At 42.5% G+C, this 19,114-nt stretch overlaps 1 protein-coding gene across 1 annotated transcript in view; it reads left to right on the top strand.

Moving 5' to 3' along the window:
- Window positions 1–19,114, top strand: part of LOC119410372 (zinc finger protein 236) — a gene marked incomplete in the record, with an annotated part of 129,001 nt that overhangs the window by 26,700 nt on the left and 83,187 nt on the right. The window contains 5 exon segments of the mRNA XM_037677284.1: window positions 1,848–2,018; window positions 4,161–4,338; window positions 9,652–9,924; window positions 17,434–17,637; window positions 17,837–17,969. Coding sequence (XP_037533212.1) covers window positions 1,848–2,018; window positions 4,161–4,338; window positions 9,652–9,924; window positions 17,434–17,637; window positions 17,837–17,969 — 959 coding nt within the window.

Here is a 19,114-nt window from a genome sequence, read left to right as displayed (position 1 = left end):
CACGCACGCACGCACGCACGCACGCACGCACGCACGCACGCACGCACACACACACACACACACATAAAATACTTAATTACACATTTGAGTAGATGTAATAAATTACTTTAATTCCTGTTTAAATGCAATTCATCCTGCCATACCTGCAGTGTCTTCAGACTTTGCCAGCAAATTAAAAGTTGAAACTTAATCATTAAATTATTATCTTTGTGTTAGATTTATTTATAAATCACATTTAAACACTGCTTGTACCAATTAAATAAAATAAAAAGTAACACACGTTCCCTATCACCGCCATTAATCAGCAAACAAAACAAACAAACAGCTTCATCTACCAGACAGACTGACGTTACGTTTTCTCTCTTGGAAACAAAACAAATGTGAATATTGTAGAGACTCACCTGCAACACATGAGTTGGGAGTGAGACGAGTTGTATCTGCTGCTCCTTCCTCCTCCTCGTGACTCCGACATGTTTACGTTTCATCTCCGTGGTTCTCCCGTGTCGTGTCGTCACTTTTCAGAGCTGCATGTTTCAGTTTTTATCTTTGTGAAGAGCTCCCACACTTTGGAGGAGTTGGGTCGAACAGTTTTCTCTGCGTTGGTCATTTGTAAAATTTACTTAATTTCCTTTGAAAAAAGCCCCTGCTTTTCTTCCTCCGCCCCCCATGCTCTGATCAACTCGCTCTGCAGAGAATTTTTTTTTTTCAAACTTTATTCAGTCAGTCAGCATTGACAGTGAACTGCAGGTGAACAAAACGGCTCCGCAGCGCCGTGAAAGACGCATAATTGCGAGACACAACGAATCGATAATGAAATTCGTTGCCAACGCTTTTAATCATTGATTTTTATCGATTTTATCGATTCGTTGTTGCAGCCCTAATACATTATATTGTGAGTACGCAGCATGGTGGCACAGTTGTTAGAGCTGCTGCCTCTCAGCAAGCAGGTTGCCTCGGTTCAAATCCAGTCCGGGGGCCTTTCTGGGTGGAGTTTGCATGTTCTCTCCGTGCATGCTTGGGTTTTCTCCGGGTACTCCGGTTTCCTCCCACAGACCAAAAATATGCATGTTAGGCTGATTGGTAACTCTAAATTGTCCCTAGGTGTGAGTGAGAGAGTGAATGGTTGTTTGTCTCGTTTGTCTCTGTGTCCCTGTGATGGACTAGATATCTGTCCAGGGTGTCCCCCGGCCCCTCGCACAGTGATTGCTGAATATGGGCACCAGTGATCCCCACGACCCGAAAAGGAAGAAGCGGGTCAAGATAATGGATGGATGAATGGATATTGGGATTACATTTTTGGTATATTGCGCAGCCCTGTATCAGTGGCCGATTTAAAACTTTTAGCCCAATCGTCCAATCCTAACTCGTTGAGCGCTGGTGTGACAGAGGAGGGTGTTGATTTTGGATGAGATGGAGACATTTTATCTCCTGGGGCAAAGCTGAAACATGAAAATATGAACTAAATGAGCTTACTGGTCTTCTAACCACTGTACCACCATGATTATAGTAGTTAAAGCATTTTTAAATGCAATTTAGTGATGTCAACCTATCCTCCACATATTTACAGTATACACAAATGAAATTAACATTTGTAAACATACCTATTGTTTGTTTGTTTGTTTATTTTGCTATTTGAGTCTCAGAGTGTCCTGATGTTTTCGTAGCCAGCCATTGGCATTCTGTTCACTGATACTCAATCCGTAGCTCATTTTATGCTCCACAGAGTCCCTAATAAAAGTTACTCAGCCATCAAATTCTGGCCTCTCCCGCTCCTTTTGTTACGATTCTCATCTTCTCTGTTGCTTTCTTTTCTTTTCACTCTTTTACTCCCATCCCTGCGACTGTAGGAGACTGAGACAACGGGTCAGACGGTGGGGGTGTCAGAGGGTGGTGAGGGGGTGACAGATGTCATCCAGCAGCTTCTAGAGCTGTCGGAGCAGGTCAGCGAGGAGACGGCCCAGCCTCAGCCTTCAGAGCCGATTGCCATGGAAACCGCCATCAACCAAGACATCCTGCAGGTGAGTCAAAGCACACTTAACTACCTGCCTGAGGGCCCTGTTGACGTGGATTTGAATATAAATCCACATGACCACAGCAAGTCATCCTCCTCCATCTCTCTCAGTCCTCTTCATCCTCTGTCCTCACTCCAACTACCTCCATGTTCTCTCTAACTGCATCCATATTTCTCCTCTGTGTCTTTTTACTGGCAGCTGCATTTCTAACATCCTTCTACCAATACACCCACTGTCCCTCCTCTGGACATGTCCACACCATCTCAGTCTGGTCTCTCTAACTTTATCTCCCAGTTGTTCAACCTGTGCTGTACCTCTGATGTTCTCATTCCTAATCGTATCCATCCTTGTCACTTCTAAGGAGAACCTCAACATCTTCATTTCTGCCACTTCCAGTTCTGTCTCCTGTCTTTTTGTCCGTGTCTCTGTCTCCAGACCATACAACTTTTCCTTTGATCGTTGCTGCCACCTTTTATTCGCAAATCATTCCTGAAACTTCTCCATCCACTCCATTCTGCCTGGACTCTCTTTTTCACCTCTTTACCATGCTCCCTATTTTCCTGGACAGTTGACCTCAAGAACTTGAAGTCCTGCACCTTTGTGTCCTCTGCTCCTTGTAGCCTCACTGTTCCACCGGCCTCCCTCTCATTCACACACATGTACTCTGTCTTACTATGGCTGACTTTCATTCCTCTTCTTTCAAGTGCATACCTCCACCTTTCCAAGTTCTCTTCCACCTGTTCCCTGTTCTCACCACAGATCACAATGTCATCTGCAAACATCATAGTCCACGGGGATTCCTGCCTGACTTCCATCTGTTAAATACTATGGCGTCATATTAGCAGTGTAGGTCTTCTCCCTTTGACTGACACCTCTTTTGCCCAATTGGGTTGATCAGTGGTTTCTCAGGACCAGTGATATCTACTGAGCATCATGCCTTCAGAAAGGACACAGTATTCTTGCATACAGATCAGATAGTCAGCTCTGATGCTGGTTCTGATGCTACAAACCTACCGCCCATCATATTCACATCAGGACGAGGTTCTGCATGAGCGGGTGGGTTCTGAAGTGGCTTCAGGAAGTCCACGTGTAAACATTGCTTCATGTTTGTCATTAGAGCTTCACTGATAATATGATGTTGAAGCATTCAGGAGTTTCAGCCTTTTGGTGTTGAAATGTATTTGGAGACTCCAGATGGATACTTTGGAAATGCATGGACAAACCCACAGAACATTTTGTCCAGAACAGACATTTCTTGTACTTTTGTTATTAAATTAGTGCTGAAAGTTGGTCAAATTTTATTTTATAGCCTCATTTAATTTCCCAAACCGTTCCTCCAGCCCTTCTTGTGCAGCAGCAGAAAGAACTGATGAAAAACAATCCAGGAGAGAAAAAAAAGTTTGATTTTTGTGCGTTCCAACGTCAATAACTAAATAGTAGCTATTGTTACAATAATTTTGACTGATGAGGTTAAAAATTCAGTGTTACGTTTAATGAGAGACCGAGCTGTGAATGAACTACAAAGAGGTCAAGAACAGCTTCTGATTAAATTTTAGACGTTTTATGCAAGATTGTTACGGTTGTGATTGTACAAAAATGAAAATAAATAAAAGGTGCTTGTTTTGATGGATTTTCTGGAAACTGTTTTCCAAAAAGTGGTGCATTTATGGAGACAGTTGAGTTTAAGTAATTTACCTGCAGATACGTTCGAACAAAGAGTGATTTTAAAAAACATGTTCAGAAATCTGATTTAAATCTTGCATCTGAAATGAGATGATGGGTTCTGTTCAAGTGCTTTTTTTAAAGGTTGCAAGACAACGGTTGTATTTTTTACCGTATCATCAACCAGCCAGTGGAAAGATAAGATGACATAATTCTACCATGACTGCAAACTTGAAACAAACTTCTGCACACCAAAGGGTTTAAGCTTCAGTTTTAAAGCTTCATTGTCACAGCCAAATGTTTTCCACATTTCAGGCCATAGCTGAAGTTATTGAAGTAACCATATCAGCAATAATAATGTAAATGTTGCTTTCCCATTTTCCTCAACAGACGTAATTAGTTTTCTTCAAATCTGTTGTTGACGTTTGCAATTACTTAATGCTTCTGTCCAGTTAAAGCTGTGACGGGGCTGGTTTGTCGTTGCAGCAAGCGTTGGAAAACAGCGGACTGAACGTTGTCCAACCTCAGAGCAACGCCATGTCCGGAGAGCCCCAGAACCAGAACCCAGAGGTGGCAGCTGCTGAGCGCAAGAAGGAGCTGGTTCCTGACAAATCACTGAGGGAGAAGAGGAGGAGCATTTTTAAGAAGCCTATACAAATGCCTGGTATGGGAGCCTGAGCTAAAATTTATTATATGAATATTAGAATAGAATAGAATAGAATTCAACTTTTTTTTCTTTTAACTTTATTGCCTCAAAATAGAAAAAACTACAGCAATTTACAGACATCGAAAAAAAATCAGAATAACAAAACAAAAACAAACAAGCAATAGAAAAAAAAGCGAGAAAAAAAACAACCTGCTGAGATTGGGTTCGGGAACACCTATCAAAACAAACAAACATGCAGAATCAAGCAACATACAGATTTTAGTCAAATAAAATAGACATTCGTAACTCATCCATCCATCCATTATCTTTACCCGCTTATTACATTTTGGGTCACGGGGGTCACCGGTGCCCATGTCCAGCAATCACTGTGCGAGGGGCGGGGTACACCCTGGATGGGTCTCCAGTCCATCACAGGGACACATAGAGACAAACGAGACAAACAACCATTCACTTTCTCACTCACACCTAGGGACAATTTAAAGTTACCAATCAGCCTAACATGCATGTTTTTGGTCTGTGGGAGGAAACTGGAGTACCCGGAGAAAACCCACGCATGCACGGAGAGAACATGCAAACTCCACCCAGAAAGGCCCCTGGACCGGGGTTTGAACCAAGGACCTGCTCGCTGAGAGGCAGCAGCTCTACCAGTTGCGCCACTGTGCTGCCACATTCATAACCATCTTTGTAAAAAAATTTCAATTTTCATTTGTAGTTGGGCAGTGAGACGCTCCATCGTATAGACATGTTTCAATTTTTGTATCCACTGAGCAACAGTTGGTGAGCAGGGCTTAATCCAGTTTAGGGTAATCGTCTTTTTTGCCACTAGCAACAGAATGTGCAATATGTGACATTGATCTTTAGTGAGTAAATCCTTGGGATATATGTCCAACAGAAATAGAAGAGGGTCCATGGGAAGATCTGTTCTTAGAATGTCCTTTATCTTCTGTTTGATTTTCTCCCAGAAGGTCTTAAGTTTGGGGCAGTCCCAAAAGACGTGTGTGTGGTCACCGACCATATCACAGTTCCTCCAGCATTTATCTGTAATTGTATTCTTGGAAATTAAAGTTTTTAAAGGAGTTTTAAAAAATCTAGTTTTTATTTTCCAGTCAAACTCTTTCCAGATCTGGCTCTCAATCCCTTGATGGCATTGAGAACATACATTTTCCCAAGTTTCGTCTGTTAGTATTACATTCAGCTCCAGTTCCCACTGTTGTTTAATATATAATGTATTATCTGACAAATTTGTCAACAATTTTCTATACATTAAATAAATTAATTTATTTGTTAGCGTCTGCTTTTCAAGTACATGTATAAAAAAATGCTTCAATATCAGTAGGTTCTTTCTTAATATTATCCCATTCCCCATGTTTTGTTACATAATTTCTAATCTGCAGATATCTATATAAATCACCTGAAGGCAGAGAAAATTGATCTTGCAATTGAGAGAATGATTTCAGTGTCTGCCTATAAAACAAATGGTCCAGTACAATCAAACCGTTATTTGCCCACCTTTTAAAGACACTATCTGAAATGGATGGTATAAATTCAATGTTACCCATAATCGACATGGCACGCGATAGTCCTGTAGTATCTTTAAGTCGTTTTTGAATTAAAGTCCATGTCTTCAGAGTTTGTAGAATCAAGGGGTTGTTAATTTTTAACTTTTTTAGATAGCTTTGGCTCATGAATGGTGGGATACTCAATTACAACCCAGGGAGTGAGTTCTGTTCAGTTGAGACCCATTGTGTTTCTATTTTATTAGTGATCCAGGCCAAAATAACACGCAAGTGTGTCGCCCAGTAATACAGTTTAAAATTAAGTAGTCCTAGACCTCCCTGTTCTTTACTGGTCATTATTACTTTTAAGCGCACCCTTGGCCTTCGGTTTTGCCAAATAAACTTTGACACAAGCTTTTCTAAGGTTTTAAATGTAGATTGTGGCACTAATATTGGAAGGGATTGAAATAAGAAAAATAATCTTGGCAGTATATTCATTCTTACTGTTTCTATTCTACCTAAAAGGGATAAAGGGAGTACATCCCATCTTTCCAAATCCTTTTTGATTTCCTTAAAGATTTTTCCATAATTAGCGTCAAAAAGTTGTGCAGTTTTTGGGGTAATGTTAATGCCTAAGTATTTAAATCCATGGGAGGATCTTTTGAAGGAGACTAAATTATCAAATCCGGAGGACCAATTGCCAGCAATCTACATTGCTTCTGATTTACTGGTATTAACTTTATATCCAGAGACATAGCTATATTCATCAAGGCATCTTAGAAGAGCAGGTATGGAGGTGATCGGCTCCTCCAAAAAGACTAAAATATCATCAGCAAAAAGTGCAATTTTATGATGTATATTTGCATCATCTGTTATACCTCGTATGAGGGGATTTGCTCTTCTTGGCTCTGCCAAAGGCTCGACACTAAGAGCAAATAAACCAGGTGAAAGAGCATCTCCCTGGCGTGTGCCACGTCCCAGAGGGAAGAAATCTGAGCAGTGACCATTTATTCTAACTTTGGAAGTTGGGTTCCTATAGAGTATTTTTATCCAGTCAACAAATACATCCTTAAAACCCATATATCTTAGTGACTGCTCTAGAAATAACCAGTCCACTCGGTCAAAGGCTTTTTCTGCATCTAGACCAAGAAACATCTATGGGGTGTCCTTCTTCATTGCAATTATTTGCAAATTTAGGGCTCTTCTAATATTATCACACCCTTGTCTGTTGACAATAAAACCAGTTTGGTTAGGTTTAACCACATTTTTTATATACTTCTGAATTCTATTTGCAAATATTGAGGTTAGAATTTTCATATCTACACACATAAGACTAATTGGACGGTAGGAGGTACAAAGAGTCGGATCCTTATTCTCTTTGTGAATAATACTGATCACTGCCTCCGACCATGACCCTGGGGGGTCTCCCTGTGTCAGAGCATAGTTGTAGACTTTATATAGAATAGGCGTCAATTCATTCAGAATTCAACTTTATTGTCATTGCACATGTCACAAGTACAACGCAATGAAATGAAGTTTGCATCCATCCAGAAGTGCTTAGCAAAAATATAAGTATATATATTAAAATGTACAGTAAGTTGTTTTGAATATGCTATAACTATAAGTATAAATATATACAGGCTATGAGTGTACAGACTATGAACAGGTTATAAATATGAAAGAGTATAAACAGACTATATAAAAGAAAAATATACATATGTGAGTACTTATGAACAGTACGTAGTAAGTTATGTGTACAGTATGTACAGTAGTGGGCTAACAGATGAAAGTGCAGGTGGTGGTGTTACAGTCCATGTGTTGTTGTTGTGTGTATGAGAACACAGACCATCGTTGTTGTTCAGATGTCAGGAGGCAGAGTTCAGGAGTGTGACAGCTGTGGGAAAGAAGCTGTTCCGGTACCTGATGGTCTTAGTTCGGAGGCTCCTGTAGCGCCTCCCAGAGGGCAGGAGGGTGAAGAGTCTGTGTGCTGGGTAACTGGAGTCTTTGATGATTTTCCCAGCCCTTTTCAGACACCGCTTCCTGTAGATGTCCTCTATGGCAGGAAGTGGTGCTCCGGTGATGCGATTGATTGAGAAATCACACGAACACTGAAGCTGGAAACTGATATAAGTATAGAAAATACTTAGGCCTTCATTTTTTTGTTTTGCTTCAAATAAAATCACATTTATTCATATGTCACATGTAAAAACGGCTACAGGTTTAAACATTTTTTCCCCCTCATTATTTTAAACTCAGTACCCTGGAGTGTCGAACTCTGTTACAAAACGGGGCCAAAATTAAAAACAGTCCAAGTCACGGGACCGTTTCAGTTGATACCTGGCATCTTTTCTTGGTTGCAGGTTCATCAGTAAGAGTTTGATCTGTCTCGTTTGTCGTTCTCTGTTGCTCTTTCCACATCAAGATCACTGAAAAATCCAACCGTTTTTCCAGCTTCAAAGTTAGCCAGCTGTCCACAGAACTCTGCACTAAATGAAGTATTTATATGTGTTTTGAACAAAATTAGAGGCAATAAAAATAGTTACATTTAAAATATCATCTTGCGGGGGCACATAAGATTTTAGCCAGGGACAAATTTGGCCCAGGCCTTAAGTTTGACACATGTGCCATTAGAGATTTGATGCAATTCTCTAAATTTATTCAAAAATCGAAACAGGTTTAAATTAATTTTGAACCCTTGAGTCTTATCAGGTTTGAGGCTCACCTGAATTGGGGGACATTTTTTCATTTCTTTTCACAGATTAAGCTCAGTTAGGTTGGATGGGAATGATTGGTGGAAACTATTTCAGGTATCTCCTGGGTTCAAGTCAGGGTTCTGAGACGCTCTCTCAATATCGTCTTTGGTGGAGGACAGAGGATGCTGTCGCATTAATAAAGGCTCTTAGAGTGCACAGTGGGCTCTGCCTCATGCTGAGGGGCATTAGAGGATAATGACATATTGAACATGTAGCTGACAACCCCAGAACTTACTGAATTTATTTATAACTTACAGCTAGCTATCTACCAGCGGTTTGAGTCTCAGTTATATATAGGGTCCAAATGATGAGCAGCTCCTGCTGGATCCACGAGGTGCAGAGGTCCACAACCATCACTACAGAGATGGAGGATTCTGCTGCAGCTTCCTTCATCACAGCTTTGTTTGATTTCTTCTGAGGCATGTTGATCAATTCAACATTACTGACTGGAGGAGCAGAGAGCTGCTCTTTTATATCTGATGTCACGTTTATCGTTTTAATGCACTCCCAACATGCTGTGCACAAGTTCAGCATGAGTTACACTAACGCTCATTACAAGCTCTCCACAAGTCAGTAAACACTGTCATACGCTTGTTTTAAGTTCTGTATAAGCTAGTGACAGGTTATCGATAAGTTACTTCAACTCGTTAGCAACATGGTATGTAGATGTCCAAAAGAGGCTACCAATTTATTTATTTTATTCCATCCTCAGTGTATGGCTGCGTGTTGGACAATTCTTCATATGTGAACATAAGTTGTCCAAAGCGTTGTAGTGGAACAGGACCTTAAGATCACAATGATCCAGTCTTGGACCTTCTGACTTTTTTGCTCTGGTTGTTGGTCAGGAGGCCTTCATTAGACAGGTGTGTGCCTCTCATGTCCAATCAGTTTCTTTTACCAGAGGTGGGCTTTATTCAAAAACTGTACACTTCTGCTTTCATGTTGTCATTAAAGAGCTGAGTGAAGATTATATGATTTAAAGAGTTTTAGCATCAGGCTGCAGCATAACACAACTGAAGAATGGAAGCCATTTGATTCCTGTCACCTTTTTTTTATTTCAGGCTCGATCAGGGAGGAGGACGGTGTTCGCTGGCATGGCTGCCCTTATTGCTCCAAGGAGTTCAAAAAACCTAGCGACCTCGTCCGCCACATCCGTATTCACACCCACGAGAAGCCCTTCAAGTGCAAACAGTGTTTCAGAGCATTTGCTGTGAAGAGCACCCTCACAGCGCACATGAAAACACACAGCGGCATCAAGGCCTTCGAGTGTCAGTGCTGTTTGAAGTGTTTCTCCACTTCTGGCAGCATGAAAGTGCACATGCGACTGCACACAGGTGAACATGCACACATGTTTCATTTCAAACTAAAGTAAAATTTATGTTTGTCTTTAAATTGACTTTTTCTGAAGGTCACTCAAGTGACTTCTGAAGGAAAAGGCTTCCTGAAGTTGTTGATGCTCTGTTTGAGTCCTCGTCATTTTGTTTTCCGTTTCCTGGAAGCCCTTTTTCTACAGTTCAGTTGAAATATATAACAAAGCTGCTGCAGCTAGAGATAATTATAGCATTAACGTGTTTTTTGTATTTCAGTTTTTATTTACTGTCAGAAGTCAAGTTAGCCTTCCTGCATCCTAAAATTACTGCATTAGTCCAAATAAGCAGAGATGTTTCAGGATAAATATGTTTCTGTATGGCTTTTTTTTTTTTTTTACATTTTATTACTAAATTAAGTGTCACTGTTAATTTGACACTAATGGTGCTCAACATTTAAGTTATTCAAAAAAGTTCAATCTGGTCCTCTGGACATTCAAAAAAAACAAAAACAAAACAAAGCAAAAAAAAAATATAGAAACGTTTCGTCTCTCATCCAAGAGACTTCCTCAGTCTGAGGTGCTGTATTCAGCTCAGTCTCTTAAATAGCACCTTCTCATAGTGGATCAACCAGTTTGCTGCTGACAACCAAAACCAGCTGCTCACATGGTCAAGAAGGACCATCAGCCTAACAATGGATCATTAGCACACTGATGGCCCAGCACAGAAGATCAACATCATCAGGCCAGGATTCTGCAGTCTACACTCATCTCCAGGCCAGCGGTCACTCTTTCAGGGATGAAGATGTTCACATCCTGGACAGAGAGGAACGATGGTTTGAGAGAGGAGTAAAGGAGGCCATCTTTGTGAAAAGAAATCGTCCATCATTAAACAGGGGTGGAGGCCTCCGGGTTCAACTGTCCCCCTCTTACAATGCTGTGATTGCTAGTATCACTCAGCCCTCTGTGAACAGTAAACAGCCATCAGTGTGCTAATGATCCATTGTTAGGCTGATGGTCCTTCTTGATCATGTCAGCAGCAAACTGGTTGATCCACTCTGAGAAGGTGCTATTTAAGAGACTGAGCTGAATACAGCACCTCAGACTGAGGAAGTCTTTCGGATGAGAGACGAAACGTTTCTATATTTTTTTTGCTTTGTTTTGTTTTTGTTTTTTGAATGGTCAGAGGACCAGATTGAACTTTTTTGGATTTTTCTACCTGGATTATTGAGCATGCATCAGGATATTTAAGTTATTATTTTTACTTAATTTCATTCAGTAAGATCCCGTTTTTTCCAAGAAGGCTATGTAGATTTTTGGTTGTCAACTTTGTACACAACCTTAGTAAAAGTACACGGTATACAGTGGACATGACCTTAGTAAAGTACACAGTATAGTGTGTACATGACCTTATTAAAAGTTCACAGTATATTTGTACATTACCTTAGTAAAAGTACAAAATATTTGTGTACATTACCTTAGTAAAAGTACACAGTATAGTGTATACATTACCTTAGTAAAAGTATACAGTATATTGTGTTGTAGTGTCCTAGGATGCATTGTTATGGCCTTTTGATGTTAACCAACCAACCACCAGAAACTGCCTGTGGATTTGAAAGTTTGACTGTCTCAAACATTAATGGTCTTCCCCCTTTGGTAATTGACTTCCCTCACACTTTCCTCAATTGACCAGAGGGCTACAGTTGTAAGAGACTGCTAAACGTTGCTCAAATCCATGTTTAATCTTTCTTTAAATTTGCTATTATACAGTATAAGTTTGAAACCAAGCTATTTTTCACATTTGCTAGATGGTAAAAATGTTCCCTGGAATGAAAACAGATTTTTATCTGTCTAGATTTGGTTGAAGACAATTTTCCAGCAATCCAGTAATGTGATTTAAATAAGTAAATCATGACATTATTTGTGAGAAAATGACGTTTTGATAAAAGGTTTAAATGTTTTTATTACTCAAGGAAAGTAATTTCATTTCTCCCTTGTGGACTTTGAAAAGAGGTGATTATCTGACCCAATTGAATGTAGCAGCTTAAGATTTGATACACCCACATTCGTTGGTCAAGCTGCCTGATTAGATAAGATTTTAAAATGAAGACTCCCCCTTTTAGAGTGAGTTAAAGCTGACTTTCAGAGGAGGAGTTTCGTCTTTGTCATGTTGTGGATCGTAAGAAGAGTGTGGGTTGGAGAAGAGAAGGTCCACACACAGAAAAACTCGAGCCAAGGCTAGAAAATGTTGGTTACGTATTGTAACCCCAGATTCTATGAGAGTAAGCGTAGCCCTTTAAAAGCTGTCGCTATTGGGTTTACCCCGTGCGCAGCGCGCCGAACACTGGAAACTTTTTGTCCACGCCCACCTATTGTGTGGGCCCCACCCGGTCCGTTATAAATTGCATCTGGACCGGAGATCCGCTCCCAAAAAGCGTACTCTTTTCTTCAGCCACTTGAGAGCCAGTGAGGCCCAGTTTTTAAAGGGCTACACTTACACTCATAGAATCTAGGGTTACAATACATAACCAACGTTCTATTTCATGTAAGCTACACCCTTTAAAAGCTGTCGCTATTGGGTTTAAAGGGTGGAGCAGGATATGGTCCATGCCTCACTGGGTCTGCCCGAGAACCATAAGCACACGACATCTGCCTAAAAACCTCATTCTCCATTCAAGTGTAATTATGCACCGCTGATCCATGTACCTGGTGCGTACTGGATGACAGGCGTGCAGCCTCTGTGTCTGATCTTAGCTGAAGGAATGCTTATTCATATCAGGCAAGCAGAGGAATAAGAAGGGAAAACTTCTAATGAAAAAAGGAAGTTTTCCTACTTGACGAGTAAACGTAGAAAAATGCCTGCTAATAATAACAGCAGGGCTGTGTTTTTTTTATTTTATTTTTTTTAAACAGTTGTGACTGAAAGATCACTCTGACATGACTCTGAGAACCGAATGTGTTAGAGAAGAGCTGGAGACATTTCATAAATAAAAACGGATGAAGGGAGTCAGCGATGACCATGAAGCCGCAGAGCAGATATCCTGTACAGACACCCTTCTGTGCAGAGCTGTGGAAGTAGAAATCCCCCTGGTGGAATGAGCCTTGAGTCCTTCAGGCGGTTGAAGACCAGGAGAACAATAGGCTTGTGATATAGTTTCACATAACCAATGTGACAGATGCTGGAAAGATAAAGGCAGACCCTGTGATTGTTCCCTGAAATGTATTAATAATTGTTCGGATTTGCACAGTGCGGCTGTGTGTGTCACATAACACCTGAGTGCGCGTACTGGACAGAGCAGGTGAAATTGTTCCTCCTCCGCAGATTTATGCGGAGGAAGGCAGAAACTGTCCAGCATAATGACTGGACCTGAATGAACTTGTTATGCTTTTTGGTATAAAAGCAGTGTTTGGTCGGAGTTCTGCTGAACGCCCGTCTCCTTGGATTCTGAGACAAGAAGAAGCGATGGACATACTTGACGAGTCGCTCACTCTTTTAGCTGACATCAGAGCTAATAACAATGCTACTTTGAGCGACAGATACTTCAAAGGTATCTGGCCCAAGGGCTCAAATGTTTTTTTTTAGTTAGTGCAAGGGGTACAAGCGCTAGATCCCACTGTGATTCTAAGGTGCACTTCACTGGCCTGAGCCTACGCGCACCTTTCAGAAAACGTTTTATTAGAGGGTGATTGAAAACCGTTCCATCGTTGAACTCTTCAAGACAGAAAGAGATTGCTGCAGCATAAGTTTTAATTGTGCTGAAAATTCCTGTCCAACAACAGCTGCAGGTAGGATAAAATGCAGCTCAGGGGACATGATATCGTGTCCACCTCCTTTTCTAGGCACATTGCTGAAAAGCAGCCCACTTAGAAGCATAAACAACAGTAGTGGATGTTGCATACGCTCCCTGGATGGTACATATTACGTCTTTGGAAAGCCCAAATTTTTCTAAGCGTTCCCATTCAGTGGCCAGACCCAAAGGGGCTGTCCTATTATAGGGAAGCTGCTGATTGCTCCTCCTGCTTGCAGGAGAGCATACTCTCTTCACGGCAGCTTCCACGATTGACCTGTCAGCTGTTGCAGAACCGGGAACCACGACACGTTCATGCATTCTGGAGCGAACAAAATCACTTTCAGATCCTCCTCTCGCACCCTCTCCAACAACAATGTTATTAGGGGAACTGGTGAAAAAGCATAAATCAGTGTCTTTGGCCATGGTTTGTGCGCAAAAGTGTTCATCCCCAGTGGTAGTGCATCCCGTGGGTTTAGGGAGAAGAACAGGTCGTACTGGGCGTTCTCCCAGGTGGCCATCAGATCCATCTCCGCTTTCCCGAACCTGCTCCAGATTTGCAAAATTAGATCTGGATGAAGATTCCAATCCCTGTCCAAAGGGCCTCCTCTCGACATATCTGCTCCTCTGTTTATCACCCTGGGATGTAAACTGTTCTGATCGAACATTATTTGTGTGCGTGCCCAACTTAGCAGTTCCCTGGCTGCGTTGAGCAGCTGAGATGAACGCATGCCCTCTTAGTGATTTATGTATGCCGCTGCGGTTCTGTTGTCTGTGTGGATCATCACGTGATGACCCTGAATCAGTGAGGTAAAATGTCTGACCACTTTCCCCACTGTGTGGAGCTCCAGTACATTTATGGGGCGAAACATGGCGACTGGCCATGTTCCTCCCACCGTCTGGGACAGGAAGGTCCTTCCCCAGCCAGAGAGAGACGCGTCTAGGAACACAGAAGTGAATGACGTCACTTTGCCCAGAGAGACACTCTCTGACAGGTTTTGGGGATTCCCCAATGGTTCAGATCTGCCCCCACAGATAGGGGAACAGTGATCAGGTGCCATTTGTGACGTACAGGATCGACTTTCAGTCGATTGTACCTTCTTTGCCAGCGGCGCATAAATAATAGCCCCAGTGGTACCATGACGTGAGCTGCTGACATTGTTCCTAGTAATCTCATGATTGACAGCACCGTCACCGTCCTGTGAACCCGGACATGCTGAAACAGTGATGTTAGGGAATCCCTCCTTTGCTCTGACAGGAGAGCTGTCACGTTTACTTAATTTAGATTCACCCCCTGAAATGTAATTTGCTGTGACGGAAGTGTCTCTGCCTCTTCCCTGAACCGAGATAGAAGCAAAAGGTCATCCAGATAACACACGATTTTTATTCCTCTCATTCGAAGCGGCTGGAGAGATGCTTCTACACATTTTGAGAATGCGCGTGTGGCGAGTGAATAACCAAATGGAAGGCGGTAGAGCTGTCATTTCTAACCCAAACCTGGAGCCTGGCAAAGCCTGACCCAGATACAGGTCGGGCCATTATAATGTGCTTAATGTGTGGGCTGGGTCGGTGTCTGGCTTTTTATTCCGTCAGGGACACACGCGTACCGGGAGTCAAAACCGGCTTCCTCCTCTCCAGGAGGAACTCTGAAGATCACGTCTTTTTTCAGAAGCTCCATCAATTTTGATTGACCTCTCAGTGAGCAGGTCGCTGATTCAAATCCCGGTCCAGGGGCCTTTCTGGGTGGAGTTTGCATGTTCTCTTCGTGTGTGCGTGGGTTTGCTCTGGGTACTCCGGTTTCCTCCCACAGACCAAAAACATGCATGTTAGGCTGATTGGTAACTCTAAATTGTCCCTAGGTGAGAGTGAGACAGTGAATGGTTGTTTGTCTCTATATGGCTCTGTGATGGACTTGCAACCCGTCCAATGTGTACCCCGCATCTCGCACAATGATTGCTGGACATGGGCACCAGTGACCCCCGTGACCCAAAATGGAAGAAGCGGGATAATATATGGATGGATTAAACCCTGTTCTGGAGATGTTAGCTGGGTTTCTAACACCCCGTTGAATTTCGGGGGCATTCTTGCGAACTGCAGAGTGTAACCTTTGCAAATCAGACGGCACAGCCATCTACTCATGAAGCATTCGTTTTGCCACTGTGCTCTGAAAGTGGGCGTGCGTGGGTGTTCCATCTCGTAAGGGGGAACAACCGAGCTTCTACCACCGTTGTTTCCTGTGGGGGGGCTTCCTACACTAACCCATGGGAGGCTGACCTGGAAAGTGCTGCTTATCGGTTTTTATGTAGCGGTTTTTACATTGCTTCCCGACCGCGTCTGGTTGGGGAGAAAAACCGGTGTATGTGGTTGAACAAAACAAACACTGCTTTGGAGGAGGTTCACTTTCATCGCTCACTTCTGCTGGAATGGAAAATGAGGAGAAAATCCCCTGCGTAAAGCGCTTGCTTTGTCTGCAGGTTCATGACCTGAACGTGTGGGGACTGAAAGGTCTATGTGTTTTTTGGGCATTAGTTTGCATAATATCTTACCACTCTGTAATTTCTTACAACCGTCCTCAGCACCCGCTTCCTCTTTTTTTTCTGATGCTGGAATCTGCTCCGTTGTTGCCACTGGCCCAGTGTCTGAGCAGAGTGGGGGTCTGCATGTCTCCTCACTTGCTCCAGGGCGTCGGATGAGGACTGCAGCTAGTTCAAAACCAGAGACAGTCTCAGTCACATTTGCCTCTGTAGCACCGTTGCCCAGGACGAGATGTGAGCAGAACATGCTGCGAGTGCCGCACACAGGTTGGTAATCATGTCCGCCGCTGTGCAGATCTGGTCCAGGTCTGGTCCAAGTCTGTGGAGAAAGGGTTTGGCTCATTTGCCTCCTTAGATATACTAAGGGCTAGTATTGCAATATTGCTTGTCACCGTTCCTATCTGTGACAAACACTGGTGAATTTTGTCCATCAGCTTCGTGGTGAGCTGGTCACCCAGAGATGGAGGGGAAATGCGTCGGCCGACGCTGTCTCACCCCAAAGACAGCCGACAAGCTAGATTCTAGAGGAGGGACGGTGGGGAAGCTTTGGTCCTTGAACCCCTTGACCTTTGTGATGGTCACATAAGAGGCAACCGGAGCCCTCAACTTCAGAGGGTCGGTGGCCGAGCCCAAGAGGAGGACAGACACAGCCGGGAAACAGGGCCAGACTGAGTCCCGGTGTCTGGTGTGCTGAGCGGCAAACCTTCCTGCCAAAAGGGTTAACGTGACTGGCCCCGACGGCTCGGGCATCTACAGGTAGCAGGCTCTTGCCGACCTCTCGATTATCTCCGGGAGCGTGTGAAGCAGAGTGGTGGCCAACACCTGGGCAGTCGAAGGGGAGTCCGTTGGCAGTAGTACCAACTCCAAACCTACTGAAAGGCAGGATGGAGTGCGGCTGATAGCTGTTTCAGCTTCAGAGTGGTCATGTCCGCTTGCTCTGAGTCTAGGAAGCTCAAAATATCCTCCAGTGAACAATACCCCTCGGTTGAAACTCGGCCTCCACAGAGGAAAGGAGCTAAAACCAGTGTTGCTTTTTTATGCGCTGTACGAGATACCCTTGTTTTGTATTGTAATCTGTCCAGATTTGTTGAAAAATAATAATTTTGAGTGGTTTATGTAGTCCCCCCCCCCCACCCCATTTTTTAATGTTTGTGTACACATTGACATCTTTGTTTTTCCTGAACTCTAATCATCCTAAATCAAAACTTTTCTTAGGTATGCGTCCGTTCCCCTGCCCTCACTGTGAGAAGGTCTTTCGAACATCTGGCCACAGGAAAACACACATCGCTTCTCACTTCAAAAGCTTGCAGCTGAAGAAGAGCAAATTTCCACGCAAAACCCACAAAGCAAAAGCGTCAAAAAGCATCTTACCTGTTCCGGATATTCCCTTACAGGAACCCATCCTCATCTCTGACTACGGTATGATTTCTGGTAGAATGAGAAGTTTGAAAGTATTAATACTATGTAATGGTGTTGTTTCTGAGTTTGAGATTAGCAACATATACAGTGTTTTTAATGATTCTTGAGTGGACAAACTCAACAAAATTTAACTGTCATTGTTTCTTCTACAAATACAAAATGGACTACATGTTTGATGTTCTTATGTCCTTTTGAATAGGCCTCGTCCCATCCCAGAACCCCCGCTTGTCCTTTCAGCATTACCTGGATGTGGTGGGCAGTGAAAGGCCGTACAAGTGTCAGTACTGCAGTAAGGCCTACAAGAAATCCAGCCATCTGAAACAGCATGTCAGGTAATGCTTCTCTTGAACTACACAGCAGAAAGACAAAACCCCACAAGATTTGTTTGTTTGTTTTTATATGCCTGCCCTAAGAAGGGACATATTATGGTATGGCATTGTCTGTGTTATCGTATCAGTCTGTCTGTGGACAATTTCTTAGTGATAACCCTTTAATGTCACAGCTGGACACCTCATGGGTCAAAGATGATCCCTATTGAATTCAAGGTCATAAAGGTCAAGGTTACAGGTGACCCCTTTGTGAAAACTTTGTCTGTGTTCCAGCTCACCATTTGAGGGACATAAAAACATCCAACCTTTTGTCCCTTAGATTGTCCCTACCTGTCCATCCATAAGAGTCCATTTAAGTGTAACTCCAGAATGTTCACAGGTGCTACTCAAAAAAATTAGAAAGTCATGAAAAAGTTCAGTTTTCTGTCAAGCATTTCAGAAAGTGAAACTTGAATATTACATAGATTCATTACACAGAGTAAAATATTTTGATCCTTTATTTCTTGTAATTTTGGATAGAATAGAAAATGTCCTCAGACTATGTCTCCACATTAGCCCTTTTTTTTAAATTAAGACCACTTACACCAAAGAAATCCTAAGTGGTTCTGATGAAGTCTACCACTCTGATCATAAAAAGCTTTGGATCGGCTGGTAATCATCAACAGGTCAGTTCTTCACACTGAAACTGAAACCTGCAGTTTCATGTTCTCGCATGTCCCGTAATTAAAATGTTTGCCCATTTACATCATGAACATCATTATCAGTCATATGGACCTTACAACAATCATGTATTTACTTTATATACCATATATTTTGAGTAGTTGCATGAGGAATTGCATGCTTTGGATTTTGATTACTCTTGATATTTTACTGATGGCTCAGTGGTTAATTTGAGCCAGATCCTGCCGGAACAAGATCCGGGAACTCTCTCATTTTGACCCTTTCTGTTCCGGCAACTCTTTGTTTGGATCCGGCAGCTCCGCCCCTAAAAGTCCAAAGTCATTGCGCATTTTTATTTTGATTATTTATTAAAAAATACAACGGGAGGCAGACCCAGTCTGTGGAGTGGATGTTCCAACCACAGCACACACGGCGAACCAGCTACAAGTTCCTTTGAAGAGCAGTAGAGGAGCCTCTAGGCAGGGGGG

This window comes from Nematolebias whitei, chromosome 5 (genome assembly GCF_014905685.2).
Source record: "Nematolebias whitei isolate Nwh7 chromosome 5, NemWhi1, whole genome shotgun sequence".
Classification (NCBI taxonomy): Eukaryota; Metazoa; Chordata; class Actinopteri; order Cyprinodontiformes; family Rivulidae; genus Nematolebias; species Nematolebias whitei.
The sequence above is the reverse complement of the archived record's forward strand: the minus strand, read 5'-3'. Positions and strand labels throughout refer to the sequence as shown.